The sequence below is a fragment of the Saccostrea cucullata genome, unplaced genomic scaffold (assembly GCF_032062105.1).
Source record: "Saccostrea cucullata isolate Sc308-1 unplaced genomic scaffold, CSIRO_AGI_Scuc_v1 ctg973, whole genome shotgun sequence".
Classification (NCBI taxonomy): domain Eukaryota; kingdom Metazoa; phylum Mollusca; class Bivalvia; order Ostreida; family Ostreidae; genus Saccostrea; species Saccostrea cuccullata.
This window is the reverse complement of record NW_026935523.1, coordinates 127,774-144,256: the sequence shown is the minus strand read 5'-3', so window position 1 is coordinate 144,256 and position 16,483 is coordinate 127,774. Positions and strand designations below refer to the sequence as shown.

General features: G+C 33.5%; 1 protein-coding gene across 1 annotated transcript in view; it reads right to left on the bottom strand.

The window, feature by feature from the left end:
- Window positions 1–7,978: 7,978 nt before the first annotated feature.
- The window catches only part of LOC134243099 (uncharacterized), an 89,225-nt gene continuing 80,720 nt past the window's right edge, over window positions 7,979–16,483 (bottom strand). The window contains exon 12 of the mRNA XM_062725314.1: window positions 7,979–9,280. Within this exon, the coding sequence (XP_062581298.1) occupies window positions 8,889–9,280 (392 nt within the window). The 3' untranslated portion in view covers window positions 7,979–8,888. The remainder of the gene's footprint in view (window positions 9,281–16,483) is intronic.

Below are 16,483 nucleotides of genomic sequence, written 5' to 3'. Positions count from 1 at the left end.
AATAACAATTATATGAACACTCCTGTCATTATAATCAAGAGCTTTCAATGCTCCTAAGTTTGTGTGTTTTTTTCGACAGGTGGTATGGTATAAGAATTTTCTGTCTTTTTGTTTGCTAAAATAGCGCTTTTCTGATGTTCATATAGACATGTATATTAATAATAATGATAATAATAACTAGATGAGCAACGGGTAGGTCTTTCGTTGAAATTCTCGATAAGATGAGATGTGATTTTGACTGAGATATTCGTTAAAAGAGAATGACATAAAGTTTTTCTTCATTTCTTCATGTTTCTCATTTTTATCACGATATTCTGAACATCTTTTGTTCAATAAGGCTTTAAAAAATATTCACCCTTTTCGAGAAAAGATAAAAAATATAGCATTTTGGTCCCATGCGACCCCTAATTACGTAACATATGATCAAAATATTATCATATATTGTTGCAAATAGTTAAGATGAACACTTTTACGCAAGGAATGTATAACAATATATTGATCATTAGAGAGTTATAGATAAAAGAATTTTGGCCCCTCTGAGCCCCTTATTTGAGGGGTCAGTCCCTTTTTCTTGATATCATATGAAAGGTCTTGTGATTTTGAAGTTTTTTTGTTCAACACTTATTCAGAGATTTCTTTTGGTTGTGGAGATATGCCGAATGGAAATATTATGGGGCCGCCCCTACAAGTCTGTAATAGGGTCGTTTTACGAAAATTCAAAGTATACATATTGTTTAGAATATTATTCTGACCATCTTTTGTTCAATATTGCTTATCAAAATAATTCCTCTTTTCAAGATATGAAGCGTCAAAGATTTAGACCCCTTATTACGTAAGATATGCTTAGATATTATAAAAGTTTATAATATATAGTTGCAAATTGTCTAAAATTAAAAAAATATCGAAAAATCGAGCAGAAAAAGTAATAAATTTTTTGGACACACGGGGGATTGAACCAGGGTCGACCGCGTGACAATCCAACGCCCTAACCATTCGGCCATTGGAATCGCCGCTTCGAGTTTTCAAATGCAAATATCTCAAGATTGACTTTTTCAATTATCAAACTAATTACATATTTCGCTTCTGCAAAAGAGTCCCTACTCAATTCTAAAACAAAAATATTAAAAACGAAAACGAAAAGTTGAAAAATTGCGTTTTTTGAATTCGCTTCCGGTATCGACCGGAAGTATTGACGACGCACAAAAAGGCGAATTTGCAACGCTATTAATCATGAACTATCCTCTCCAATTAATCTTCAATACATATCCTAAGCAGTTTTCGCTACTAAATCAAGAAAAAATTGTATTTTAAAATCAGAAAATCAGAAAATTGTCCATATCTCACGAGTGGAAGTGACAGCGTCAACGAAAAAAAATTCCAGTAAGATTCAGTTCAGTACCTATCAGATGTGAAAGTTTCATGAGAATTGGCCCAGTAGTTTACGAGAAATTGCGTGCAAAAAATCGGTAAGAATAATAATAACAACTAGATGAGATCTCGTTGCGAGTATTTTTCGACAGCTGGTATGGTATAAGAATTTTCTGTCGTTTTGTTTGCTTAATTAGCGTTTTTCTGATGTTCATATAGACATGTATATTAATTATAATAATAATAATAATAATAATAATAATAACTAGATGAGCAACGAGTAGGTCTTCCGTTGATTTTCTCGATAAGATGAGATGTGATTTTGACTGAGATATTCGTTAAAAGAGAGTGGCATTAAAGTATCCTAAAAAATAGTCCTCCTTTTTGAGACATAAAGCATAAAATATATAGCATTTTACCCCCTTGTGACCCCTAATTCCGTAGCATTGGATCCAAATTTTATCAAATACTGTTGCAAATCGTTAAGATGAATACTTTTGCTTCAGTAATGTATTACAAAATATTGAACATTAGAGAGTTATAGATTAAAGACATTTGGCCCCTCTGAGCCCCTAATTTGAGGAGTCGGCCCCTTTCTCTTGATACTAAAGGAAAGGTCTTGTGATTTTAAAGATTTTTTGTTCAACTCTTATTCAGAGATTTCTTTTCGTTTTGGAGATATGCTTAATGAAAATATTTAAGGGCCACCACAACAAGTCCCTAATGGGCCGTTCGACAAAAATTCAACGTATGCATATTTTTAAAACATTATTTTGACTATCTTTTTTTCAATATTGCTTATCAAAATATCCCCCATTTCGAGATATAAAGCATAAAAGATTTGACATTCTGGCCCCTTGTGACCCCTTATTGCGTAAAAAAATATGAAAGACTTTTGACCCTTTTTCTTGATACCAAATGAAATATCATGTGATTTTAAAGAATTTATGTTCAACCCTTATTCAGAGATTTCTTTTCGTTTTGGAGATACGATGAATGGAAAAATTTAGGGGCCATCCCTACAAGTCCTTAATTGTGCCGTTTTACAAAAATTGATGGTTCTGACCATCTTTTGTTAAATATTGCTTATTAAAATATTTCCCCTTTTTGAAATATAAAGCGTCAAAGATTTGACATTTTGGCCCCTTGTGAACCCTAATTACGTAACATATGATCAAAATTTCATATAATGTTGGAAATTGTTAAGATGAATACTTTTTGCTTCAGTAATGTATAACAAATTATTGATCATCAAAGAGTTAAAGATGAAACAATTTTGGTCCCTCTGAGCCCCATATTTGAGGAGTCAGCCCTTTTTTTATATTAAATAAAAGGCCTTGTGATTTCAAAGACTATTTATTCAACACCTATTCAGAGATTTCTGAGTTTTTGAGATATGATGAATGGAAATATTTAGGGACCACCCCTACAAGTCCTTAATGGGGCCATTTCACAAAAATTCAAAGTATGCATAGTGTTAAAAGCATTATTCTGACCATCTTTTGTTCAATATTGCTTAACAAAATGTTCCCCCTTTTCGAGGTATGAAGCGTCAAAGATTTAGCATTATGGCCCCTTGTGACCTCTAATTACGTAGCATATGATCAACATTTTATAATATATTGTTGCAAAGCGTTTATATGAACATCTTTGCTTCTGTATTGTATCAAAAAATATTGATCATTAAAGAGTTTATGATGAAAGACTTCTGGCCCCTGTGAGCCCCTAATTTGAGGGGCCAGCCCTTTTTTCTTGATATCAAACGAAAGGACTTGTGATTTCAAAGACTTTTTATATTCAACACCTATTCAGAGATTTCTTTTTGTTGTTGAGATATGGTTAATATAAATATTTAGGGGCCACCCTTTCAAGTCCTTAATGGGGCCATTATACAAAAATTCAAAATAAGCATATTGTTTAGAACATTATTTTAGCCATCTTTTGTTCAATATTGATTTACAAAATATCCCCCATTTTCGAGATATGAAGCGTCAACGATTTGGCATTCTGGCCCCTTTTGTCCCCTAATTACGTAGCATACGATCAAAATCTTATAATATATTGTAGGAAAGTGTTCTCTTTCCTAGTGGGCTGTTGACAAGGCCAAGCTTACTTTGTATTTTTGTATGATGGAGATTATGTGTTTGTTACCTTGAAGGGTTTTTTGCATGTTTTTTGTTGTTTTTTTTAGTTATAGTTGATTATGTAATCGTATATCATAGTTTTGGATTTTACATGTATGTATTTACATGTTTTATAATTTTAAAAAATTTTATCTCAATTTGAGTAAAATTTTTCGCAATACAGCCTGGTGTTGTGTCTTTTCGCTACTTCAATACAGGGTAAATGAGCATTTACTGAGCAAAACATTTCAGTCATGATGAAAGACGAAGGCATATAATATATTGTTGCAAATCGTTAATATGAACATCTTTGCTTCTGTAATGAATCACAAAATATTGATCATTAAAGAGTTAAAGATGAAAGACTTCTGGCCCCTATAAGCCCCTAATTTGAGGGGTCAGCCCCGTTTTTCTTCATATCATGTGATACTTCTTTTCATTCTGCATAACTTTTGTTCAATATGTCTTTACAAATTAAGAAGAGATGAGAAGATATGAAACAAAAGTTGTAAAATTTTGTGAGATGTTTATGAGACATTTTTTCGAGCCTCGGTGCCTTTTGCACTAGAAAGATTCGGAAATCAGCCCGCAACTCTACAATTCTGCCCTTACTTTCACTGAAAATCTTAATTCAATATCTTAAGTCGTTTCGGAGGAGTTTCGGCCATTGTGGCCCCGCGCCCTACAAGCGGGGGTCTTGATTTGAACTTCAATATTTTTGGCGAAAAAGCGAGCTGGAATATCAGCCATGCATTTTCTAATTGCAAAATGATCTATAAATATATTTTAGCTTTAAAAAACGATAGGTATACAGGACCTGTATCGTTATTCTTTACACGATACACGATACGATAGGATACACGCTCGATACGATAGGATAAACGCAAAACACGATACACGCAAAACACGATAAATGCAAAACACAATAGACCTGATAAACGGTTTTCACGATAGGATAAACGCAAAACCTGATAGGATTGTTTCAAAATGCAGAATGTTTTCTGACAAGACGAAAAAATTATTTTGTTTGGTTGCTGCGATATTTTAATTAGATATTTGCAAAGCTTCAAATATAAATTATAAAGTACAATTAATTATTATAATAAAAAATGTTGTTTATTTAAATACATTTTTATACAATGATTAAATGGATTATTATGAAATGGAGACTGTAATTTTTAAAATTTCTACTCAAGGGTGTGAATTTAAGATTATGTAGTAAATGTTGAATTTCTCATCTTTAGGTTGAACTATGACTCGTTTAATAATGGCTATTTCAACATACATGTATTTGTTGCACAAAAATCCCTTACATAATTATGTGCCGTTTCTCATGGGTGCTATTATAAATTTATGAAACTCTTTAACTAGACTTATTATTTATGGAAAAAAAAACAAATGTATACATTTGTACCTAATATATTTATCCACAAGTACTAAGTTATTTCACGGAAGAAATTTGCGCAATAAATTAAATATTTGCATTTAATGTCTAAAGCTTACAATCTGAGGTGTATGCAAAATTCGCAATTAAATATTAAAATATTAGGGAAAAAATACATGTAGAAGACCGGCCGAAAGAAAGGTCTAAAGAAATCGTCTTCAAAGAAATATAAGATGGCCGTTCAAAAATTACGCAGACTTGTTGCACAGAGAAAATATTTGACGACATAATCAGGCAAAATGTCACACATATTATAAAAGAATCTTTAATTTTATGGTCTTCAAAATTTCATATCAAAATTTTGTAACTTGGTATGAATTTTGAGTGATTTTTCAGGACATATCATTAACTCACGGAGCAGGAAAATCTTAATTCGACGTCACAGGCATTATGAAAAATTGTGATTGAGCTTTCATTTTCTCAACATTTTCCCAAGAGTACCTGTACAATTTGAGTTACCTTATATACTCAACATCCAAACACCATTTCTTGTCAAGCTTAAAATCTACTAGACAAGTAAAGAATATTCTTTTTTTTAAATCAAAAACTGCAGGTATTTACGAGATATAGTGTAGATATAGTTGATGTACCCGACTTTAAATAAATATTATCTTATCTTATCTTATCTTATCTTATCTTATAGTGTGATATTGGTGACTCTTAATCACGTTCTTTACAGTCCGGATAAATCTTTCCTCCATAATCTTCTTCCCATCCTCGCGTATAGCCTTTATATAGGTCTAAGATTTCAATTTGCTATTTGTGGACGAATGTCACAAATACCCTAGTTTACTTCATGTTTTATTATGCATAATTTTGATCTATGTTGGCGATATCTCGAGCATTACACATAATTTAACAAAAGTGTGGTGCGCCGTTAATTCAGGAGACGTCATTTTCACAGTCGTTTTCATGGGAATCACATCAGAAAAAAATTACTATATTTCTGTTAGTACTTAAGATATCACGTCAGAAATCTAAATACATGATAATAGAACAATTTAAAGATACATTTTAGAAAATTGTCGAAAAATATCGCGAATTATAGAAAATGAATGAGTTAAATTTTGGGTTTCGCATGCTTTTGCTTCAAATTTTTAGTCGTACTCTATACCTCTCCATCAGCGATATCAACACAACGATAATTTTAGATGATTTTTTTTTTTAAATACAGAAATTTTGTCCAAAATTTATTGGACCCTTTAAGATACATATTTCTATGAGATATCATAACTATATGACGTCTATAAGAGTTAATAATAGCAGAGTTCGCGTAATTTTTGAACGGCCCTCGTATAGTTAAAAGCAAATTAATTTCCTGAGTAGAAATCTAAATAATTGTTAATATAATGACGCTCTGCATTAATACATGTAAACTGTGTCAACGGAATATGAATCTGCTACAACTGCACATGTACATGTACGTTTACGCTAAGCTCTCACTTATGTATATGTAAACATTTATATATCAGACACTTCAAAGCTCGTATTAATTAACGAACATTGAATGATAAAGTACTTTTTTTACTTCAAAATACAATACACAGAAATTTATAAACAAATATTAAAAGAGTGAAATGCGACTTTTCCGACCACATAATTATAAATCATTGCTATTAAACTTTGTGTGTACTGTTTCTAATGCATTTATTAATTATTAATCCCTGAAAATTATTTAAGACTTACCCGGTAATCTTATATAAGGCATATTCGAAGGGCGGGATGTTGAAAGTCCGTAACCAATTGAAAATTAGGTAAACATGATTTAACAAAATAGCCAAAAACAATATTGACTTCTTAAATAAAGTTATAAACGTATATGGAATGAAATCGATAAATACTATAAATTGATTCAGTGCAATACATTTATTCGTTTTGCATGGACAAGGCGCTATCAGACTTCTTTTCTTTATTTATAGTAAAATACTGTAAAAAAAAAATTAACGCGAGCAAATTTTCATAGTTAAGAATGTTAGAATTATTTCAATCTTTTCTACGGTCAAAGAGATTGTTTCCTAGAATTAATTCTGTCTGTAACCTGATGAAAACCCGGTGATCCGATAGAAAACCCGATGATGCGAAAGTTCATGTACCAAAAGTGCAGTACATTTTTTTTAAGTTTATTAAAAGACTTATTTACATAATCATTAGGGTAACGTCGTACAAAATAAAATAAATCAGAGGATTGAGTTACGAGATTTTGTTTCATTAAATTGATTTTTATTATTATTATTTTTTTTTAATTCAAGCAAGGAAATGCTTTTTTAAAAACCGTTAATTGTAAAATTATTAAATTGATTTAGAAACAATTTTTAATGAGTGTAGTTCACACAAGGTATGAACAGAATCCCGAAAATAGATACGGTTTGGCACAAGGTGAGAGAGCAGTTCAGGTATGTTGTTGGTGAACACACACGGGCCGAGGTGTCATTTAGGGGGAAAGACGAGAAGGGGGAGGGCGTGTTGATCGCACAGGAAGGCGGTGTGTTGATTAGAGAGGAGCAAATAAGTGTCAGTTTTCTGGTAGGGAAGGCTCTTCGATTTGACACTCAGGTACATTATATTTTCAGTTTATTTCCACGCCGAAAGGGTAAGCTATGAAAAGTCATCGTGTTTTTCCTGTTTATTATTTTTAAATTATCTAATGCCAGATAAAATTAGTGAGAAACTTCTATTTTATAGTAACTGCCACGGTGTGATAAATCCGGTAGAGCACTTTCATGCATTACATTTTATAATTTTGATTTTTTTAAATTTAGACATATTAAGGAATTTAACTAATTAGATAAAATAAATTTAAAAAATTGCGCCTATACGGACAAAACCAGTGTTAAAGTTATCTGGATCAATATCTTAATTAAATGCTTCGTTATTATTTTTCTTAAATCAAGATAATTGTGCATACATGCAGGTCAGAGGCGAAAACAAATTCCTACTATTACCAGATGATTGATCGGGAGAAAATAGATATTGCATTGAAAAAAGATACACATCATTACTTTCTATTTCCACTAAGGAAGAATTATACTTAATGTGCACTCTTGTGAAGAAGTCAGACAATGTACAAAGCTTGCAATATTTTGGGGACAGACGTAGACAGAACCCTTTTTATCGTTGATATCATGTTGTCCCTCCGACCCAGTTTAACGATAGAATTTGTTACCTAAATGTATTTAGCATTGTAGCAAAATGCACACGTACGATAGCTCGAATTCAGTGCATTTACGACGAACAATCTAGAAAGTTCCAAATTTGAACATGGCGTGAAGATATGAAGCAAGAAAATGTTGAAAGAATAGCTAAATTTTTGTCTATACATGGATTATACATGGATTTTTTTTAGGGGGGGGGGGTTATCACAGTCGTCAGTTGTAGTTTAAATATGTAAATTTTCATTTGGAAGCAGCATGTCCATTCCCTCCTTTTTTGTTTTTCGATCATACATGGGCAACTTCAAGCTTTTTAAATAAAAAAAACCCAGTTTTATAACATCACTAATTTCTTTCGACTTGCGTGTCATGTCGAAAAACATTGATGGATAAGAAAAAGCAGACGAAAACATTAATTCGCCCTCAAATTAGGTTTTAGGTCATTAAAGATGTTACAAATATATTAGATATATAACTATAAATAAATAACTCAACAATTGATGAATTTTAACATGAATGTCGTTTTTATTTGATACTTAAAAAAATCGCCATGTTGTTTTTTTGCGAATATTTTTTGAGGAATAATGTACCTTCGAACGGTGAAGAGGCTAGAGGCTAATGTAGAGGCACAAGGATAAGATGCGTTCGGAGAAAAAGATAGCGGACAAGTATACTCAACACAGTAAAGGCTCCAAAAAGGAGGCAGGTCTTAATTAAATCGTGAAAACTAATCTTTTTTTTAATCTAATCTAACAATCTCACAAAGCTACAAGTAGCATACCAACTTAAATGTAATGCAGATATTCATATCATTGGTTTAATTGGTGTAACCATATTTATGCAATTAACAATTAGAAAGGAAATCGGCACAACAGAAATACATGTTCGTATCTTACGTCGGTCTTTATCTGTAGAAAGCATGAATCCTTCTTTACCAACTGCATTCTCTGATGCCACTACAAGCTGATAAAAACCTTCATCATCTCCTGAGAAATTTTGTATCTGTATTGATAGCATATTCCTTGTTCTTTTTATCACTGTCTTGTTTGGAGTATCTTCCAAAATGATGAATTGTCCATTCGGCCCAATACCTTTTAGCCACATGACAAAAGAAATGTCAACATCCACACTGGCCTCTACTATCACTTTAGTACCGTATTCAACATCATTTACCTTGAGTGATATGAGAGGAATATCTATCAAAATAAATAGATAAAATAAATATAAATCATGTACATGTTTAGGAAGGGCAGATGATATAATGTTTTCTTTGGAGGTGGCTTAAAATTATGTCAGAGTTTAAAAAGGTGATAATTCTTTTCTATGATAGTGAAAAATATTTGAAAATAGTAGTAACTGTTAATATTACATGTAGTTTAGTTAATACTTCAATAGAATTACAAATGAGCCTCGTCGGATAGAAATCGACCTTATCGTATGCAACGTCATAATGAGAAATAAACGAATAAAGTTAAGAAAGATTTCCCGATATTTTTACTACACATGGTTTTCACATTAAGAAATGTTTTAGACATCGTTTACTGCAGTTCACAGATTTTGTCTTTACAAATCGGATCATTTTAGATATGTACTAATAAAATAAGCAAATTTTAAATGTATTTCCCTTCGTAGAGCCTTAACTTCTTTATCGTTACCATGGATCAATGTAAAGAAAAACACCGAGTCCGATCTACATATTTTTTTTTTCAAACAGCAGACGACGTGAGGTTTCAATACAGTCTGCGTAATCAATTGTTTTGTTGTGAGGTGTGTTGTATTTGTATTGTTTCATCATGTCTATTATTAGTAACATTAAGTTTCTTGAACATTCCAGAGTGGTCAACATGTTCGGTCATTGTTTCTAGAACATTCCTGAACTTTGTGTATGTCCAGAACTTTCCAGTAATATCATGTACTTACAACTTCTAGAATATTCTAGATTTATAATACTGTATAAATACCCTGTCAATTCGATGCATAGAGACTTTTGGTCGTATAAGCATCATTGAGGTATTACTGGGATATAATTTAACTGGGACATTGTGTGCAGCAACGGACACTCTGATGTATGTATTTTTAGATTTTTGCTAAGTTTGTACTTAATGATTTGTATATTACTGTAAATAAATTATTGTTAAGGTTAAACTGTGTGATTGATCTTTGCTGGCATTTAGGGTTATTCTGACCCATAACAGAATTGGGGGCTCGTCCGGGATAAAGAATTTCTTGCACTTTTGCAGTTTATTGTCAAAATTTTGTTTATTGAACTGTTAAATTTGACTATAAGCCAGCAAAAATCAACATGGTATTTTCGGTCACAGACTTTCTTAGTTCACCAAGTGTTCAGGTTTTTGATACGTTAAAAAAGGATGACTTGATCGCGTTAGGTTTGCATCTTGGGTTAGAGGTTAAATCTTCACAGAGAAAGCAAGACATTAGAATAAAGGTTGCAAACAAACTAGTTGAAGAAAACATCTTTGGAAAATATGATCTTCCAGATTATACACTTAAATCAGAATCTTATAATATGTCAGAATTTCAGTATCAAGTAGAGTTGGAAAAAATGAGATTTGAAGAACGAGAGCGTGAACGGAAATTTGAATTAGACAAATTAGATAGAGAAAGAGAAGAGCGAGAAAGAGAAAGACAAGAGCGAGAAAGAGAGCGTGAAATGAACTTTGAATTAGAGAAATTAAAATTACAAAACCAACCAGAACCGTCATTTGTCAAGAATGAATTTGACGCAGCAAAAAATATTAGATTAGTTCCAAAATTTCAAGAAAAATCTGTAGACAAATATTTTCCCCAATTCGAGAAAGTCGCAGAGAATCTTAAATGGCCACAACACGTTTGGTCAACAATGTTACAAAGTGTACTGGTTGGCAAAGCAGCGGAGGTATACTCTGCACTAGGGGTAGCTGAAAGTTTAGACTATGAGAAGGTCAAAGCAGCAATATTAAAAGCCTATGAATTAGTACCTGAAGCGTATAGACAAAAGTTCAGAAAGTATAGAAAGTTTGATAATCAAACATTTGTTGAATTTTCACGAGAGAAAGAAGATTTATTCGATCATTGGTTTAGATCTAAGAAACTTGATAAAACCTTTGCTAATTTGCGCCAAGTCATCCTGGTAGAAGAGTTTAAGGAATGTGTTCCTCAAGATTTGAAAACACATTTAGAAGATAAGAATGTGAAAACTCTTGAAGAGGCAGCAGTCATATCTGATACTTATGCTCTGTCTCATAAAAAGAATTTTGTATCAAGATCTCAGACTAGTAGTAATTCTACCAATTCAGACACATATAAAAAGAGTGGTTCAGGGTCTCGGTCTTCCACAAGTCTCCAGTCTCCATCACAAGGTGGTTCTAAGTCCGGTGCAGGACGTTTTGAAGGATCTTCTGGAATAGGGTCGCTTCCTACTTGTAGTTATTGTAAGAAAAAAGGTCATCTGATCAGTGAATGCTTTAAACTTAAGAGAAAAAATGACTTTGATAAAACTCAACCACATGCTTGTGCGGCAGTTAGAGGTGATAGAGAAGCCTTAGTTTCGATTTGTTCTGACACTCCTGATGTCCAGGATTCACAGTCCAGTTCTATTGATTCTATGGAGGATTATAAGCCCTTTATGTCTCAGGGATTTGTTTCACTCGGTGACTCTAGCGAAATTAAACCTGTCAAGATTTTGAGAGATACTGGTGCTGCACAGACGTTATTGTTAGAGGGCGTGCTTCCTTTGTCTGAGCAGACTTCTACTGGTGGGACAGTTTTATTACAGGGTGTGGAGCTAGGTGTCATTGATGTTCCCCTGCATAGAATTAGTTTGAAGTCAGATTTAGTTACTGGACCTGTTATCGTAGGTGTTCGACCTACTCTTCCCGTTCCAGGCATTTCTTTGTTGCTAGGCAACGATTTAGCTGGTGGAAAAGTTGTACCAGATCCTATAGTTTGTGAGAAAATCACTTCCAATGTCATGTGCGATGATGAAGATGATGACATTTATCCAGCCTGTGCTGTTACTAGAGCGATGGCCAGAAGACGAGAAATGGAGGCAGACCATACTCAAGCCTTTGACGAAACGAATTCCTCTGTTGATATTGATTTGAATGACACTTTCTTATCTGACCTTGATGGCACTCAAACAAGCATGGAACCACACAATATCAAGAAGCAAGAGAAGAAAGAACTTTTACCAAAATTTGGTGGTGAGGATGATGAGTTGCATCCACTAGTTAGCCAAGGCAAGGACATCCTCAGCCGAGAACGTTTACTCTCTGAACAACATAAAGACCCAGATATCATTCAACTTAGTAAGAGGGCACTGCCACCAGAAGAGGCTACTAAAGTTGGAGAATGCTTCTATATGAAAGTTGGCATCCTTATGCGAAAATGGCGACCACCTGACGCTTCCCCAGATGAAGTGTGGCGTGTTGTTCACCAGATAGTGGTCCCAGCTGCTTATCGTCGAGATGTCATGAGTTTAGCTCACGATACACCTATGGCTGGTCATTTAGGTATCAATAAGACTTATAACAGGATTTTGAGTCATTTTTATTGGCCTAAGCTAAGAAAGGATGTTTCGAAGTTTTGCAAGTCATGCCATGTCTGTCAGATGGTAGGTAAACCAAATCAGAAGATACCATCTGCTCCTCTCCAACCCATTCCAGCTTTTGAAGAACCGTTTAGTCGAGTGTTAGTGGATTGTGTAGGACCTTTGCCTAGGACTAGATCTGGAAACCAGTATTTACTTACCATTATGTGTACATCCACTCGGTTTCCTGAAGCCATACCTCTTAGGAATATAAAGGCAAAGAGCATAGTTAAGGCCCTAACCAAGTTTTTCAGTTTTGTAGGAGCACCCAAGGCAATTCAGTCGGACCAAGGCTCAAATTTTATGTCGGGGTTGTTCCAGCAAGTCATGCATGAGTTGGGTATTAGGCAGTATAGATCAACTGCTTATCATCCTGAGTCCCAGGGAGCGCTAGAACGTTTTCATCAAACCCTAAAAACAATGCTGAAGACCTATTGTTACCAGTATGAAAAAGAATGGGACGAAGGTGTTCATCTTGTGCTGTTTGCTGCACGAGAAGCAGTCCAGGAGTCTCTTGGGTTCAGTCCTTTTGAATTGGTGTTCGGTCATACAGTTAGAGGTCCTTTGAAATTGTTGAAGGAAAAGTGGCTGACTGAGACTAGTGATCTTAATCTTTTAGATTATGTGTCTGATTTCAAAGAAAAACTTTACAATGCTTGTAAATTAGCACAAGAAAATTTGAAGAGTTCTCAGATGAAAATGAAAATGTGGTATGACAAAGATGCCAGAAATAGGGTGTTTAAGCCAGGTGATAAGGTTCTTGTATTTTTACCTATTCCTGGTCATCCCTTACAGGCCAGATTTTATGGCCCTTATGAAATTGAAAGCAAGATCAGTGATGTAAACTATGTAGTTAAGACACCAGGTCGACGTAAAGAGAAACGGGTTTGTCACATTAACATGTTAAAAGAGTATTTTGAAAGGTGTGACCGAAATTCTGTAAAACCAGTTTCCACTTTAGCCAATGCTAAGACTGTTCAAAATTGTATTGAAAGTGATACGAGTGTAGAAATGAATGAGAAAGATTGTAATCAGAGTGTCCGCTTGAAAAACTCAGAAATTTTGGCTGATTTTGATGCCAAACTTGGACATTTGAACATTCACCAAAAAGAACAAGTTAAAAACTTGATGAATGAGTATCATCAAATCTTTTCGGATGTTCCAAAGAAAACTAATGCAGCTTGTCATGATGTCATAGTTGGCGACGCTCTGCCTATCAAACAACATCCGTACCGTCTCAATCCAATAAAATTGCAGTACCTAAGAAGGGAAGTGCAGTACATGTTGGACAATGACATTGTTGAAGCTAGTAAAAGTAATTGGAGCTCACCATGTATTCTTGTACCAAAACAGGACGGTACCTACCGATTATGTACAGACTTTAGAAAGGTGAATTCTGTTACCAAAACTGATTCATATCCAATACCTAGAATTGATGACTGTATTGACAGCATTGGAAACACCAAATTTGTCAGTAAATTTGACCTGTTGAAAGGCTACTGGCAAGTGCCGTTAACAGAAAGAGCAAAAGAAATATCTGCTTTTGCTACACCAGATGGACTTTATCAGTATAAAGTAATGCCTTTTGGCATGAAAAACGCACCGGCTACATTCCAAAGGATGATTCACTCCCTTCTTCAAGACCTTGAGGGATGCGAGGCCTACATTGATGATGTCATCATATACAGTGACACATGGGACGAACATCTTCGAATCATGCGTGCTTTATTTGACATTTTAGCTAAAGCAAATTTAACTGTGAATCTTGAGAAGAGCGAATTTTGTCATGCTTATGTAGAGTATTTAGGTCATAAAGTAGGTCAAGGTTATGTTACACCCATAATGGCTAAAGTGGAAGCTATTGCAAAGTTCCCGATTCCTACAAACAAGAAAGAATTAATGAGGTTTTTGGGCATGGCTGGGTTTTACAGAAAATTTTGTCCAAATTTTTCCTCAGTAGTTAGTCCACTTACAAATCTTTTACAAAAGAGGGTTAACTTTGAATGGACAAAGGACTGTGAAAAATCCTTTCATAAAATCAAATCTGTCCTTATGAGCAACCCAGTTCTGTCAACTCCAGATTTTTCTAAGCAATTTAAGCTTACTGTTGATGCTAGTGATGTTGGAATCGGGGCAGCTTTGTTTCAAGAACATAGTGATAAGGTAGATAGAGTTGTTTCTTATTTTTCAAAGAAACTTACAAAATGTCAACGAAATTATTCTACTATTGAAAAAGAATGCCTTGCTTTGTTGTTAGCTTTACAGCATTTTGATGTTTATTTGAATGTTACTTTGCATCCAATTCTTGTATATACTGATCACAACCCCCTGACATTTTTGCATAAATTGTCAAACAAGAATCAAAGACTGACTAGATGGAGTTTGCTGTTACAAGAATACAACATAACAATTAAGCATATCAAAGGCAAAGACAATGTTATTGCAGATGCCTTGTCCAGAGTATCATAAACAAATTAGATTTTTGTATTAATGTACATATGTTTTACAATTTAAGTTTTTCATTGACATTCAAACTTTTTAAGGGGGGAGGTGTTGTGAGGTGTGTTGTATTTGTATTGTTTCATCATGTCTATTATTAGTAACATTAAGTTTCTTGAACATTCCAGAGTGGTCAACATGTTCGGTCATTGTTTCTAGAACATTCCTGAACTTTGTGTATGTCCAGAACTTTCCAGTAATATCATGTACTTACAACTTCTAGAATATTCTAGATTTATAATACTGTATAAATACCCTGTCAATTCGATGCATAGAGACTTTTGGTCGTATAAGCATCATTGAGGTATTACTGGGATATAATTTAACTGGGACATTGTGTGCAGCAACGGACACTCTGATGTATGTATTTTTAGATTTTTGCTAAGTTTGTACTTAATGATTTGTATATTACTGTAAATAAATTATTGTTAAGGTTAAACTGTGTGATTGATCTTTGCTGGCATTTAGGGTTATTCTGACCCATAACAGTTTATTTTAAACATTCAGTTCGTTTGCAGTAATTGAGTTATAAAAGAAAGAAAATGTGCCACATGGTTTTATATCGTAATTCAATATAGCCTGTGTTTTCGTTTTTCTTTCCCTCAATATATTTCTAATACTCCAGTTAATAAAGAAATTATAATTTTTGCATTTCTGAAGTTCATATTAATCTCTTCATTTTTTTCTGTTGATCTAAGATATTTGGAAAATTTATGTTAATTCTCTTTTTTCAAATGCATTGTTATCACCCGGTGATGAGAAAAAATGAGATCACCCTTGGGTATCCGATGTGTTAAACTATATATACTGTAAAAAAAAAAAACATCCGACTTCCGCCTAAAACGTCAGAATGAAGCGATTATTTAAAGAATACGCACAAATCGTCCAAATATAATGCATGCATATTTATTAAATGAAGAATTTCGGCCAATATGTATACATGTTTATGTATACATGTTTCTCGTGACTTTTCGCTACATGTAAATATAAATGATAATCTTTTAAAATGGATTTTTAAGATTATTTTTGGTACATCATGAGATATTTTGTTGATGAACACAGTCAGAAAACTTTTTAAATGGTTTACATATTTTTTTTTTGATTTACCATCAGATGGAACGTTAAATAGTTCCCTATGTCAAGGTTTACAACTTTATGTCCATGTATTTTGCATGCAACAGATATAGATTACCCGCCGATAATGGCTGAAATCTTGCCGACCCAGCGTTAAGCAAAAATCAATCAATCAATCAATGATCTGTATACTGCTTAAAATGATATTCTATTAATTTTACATATTTATTTTTGTACA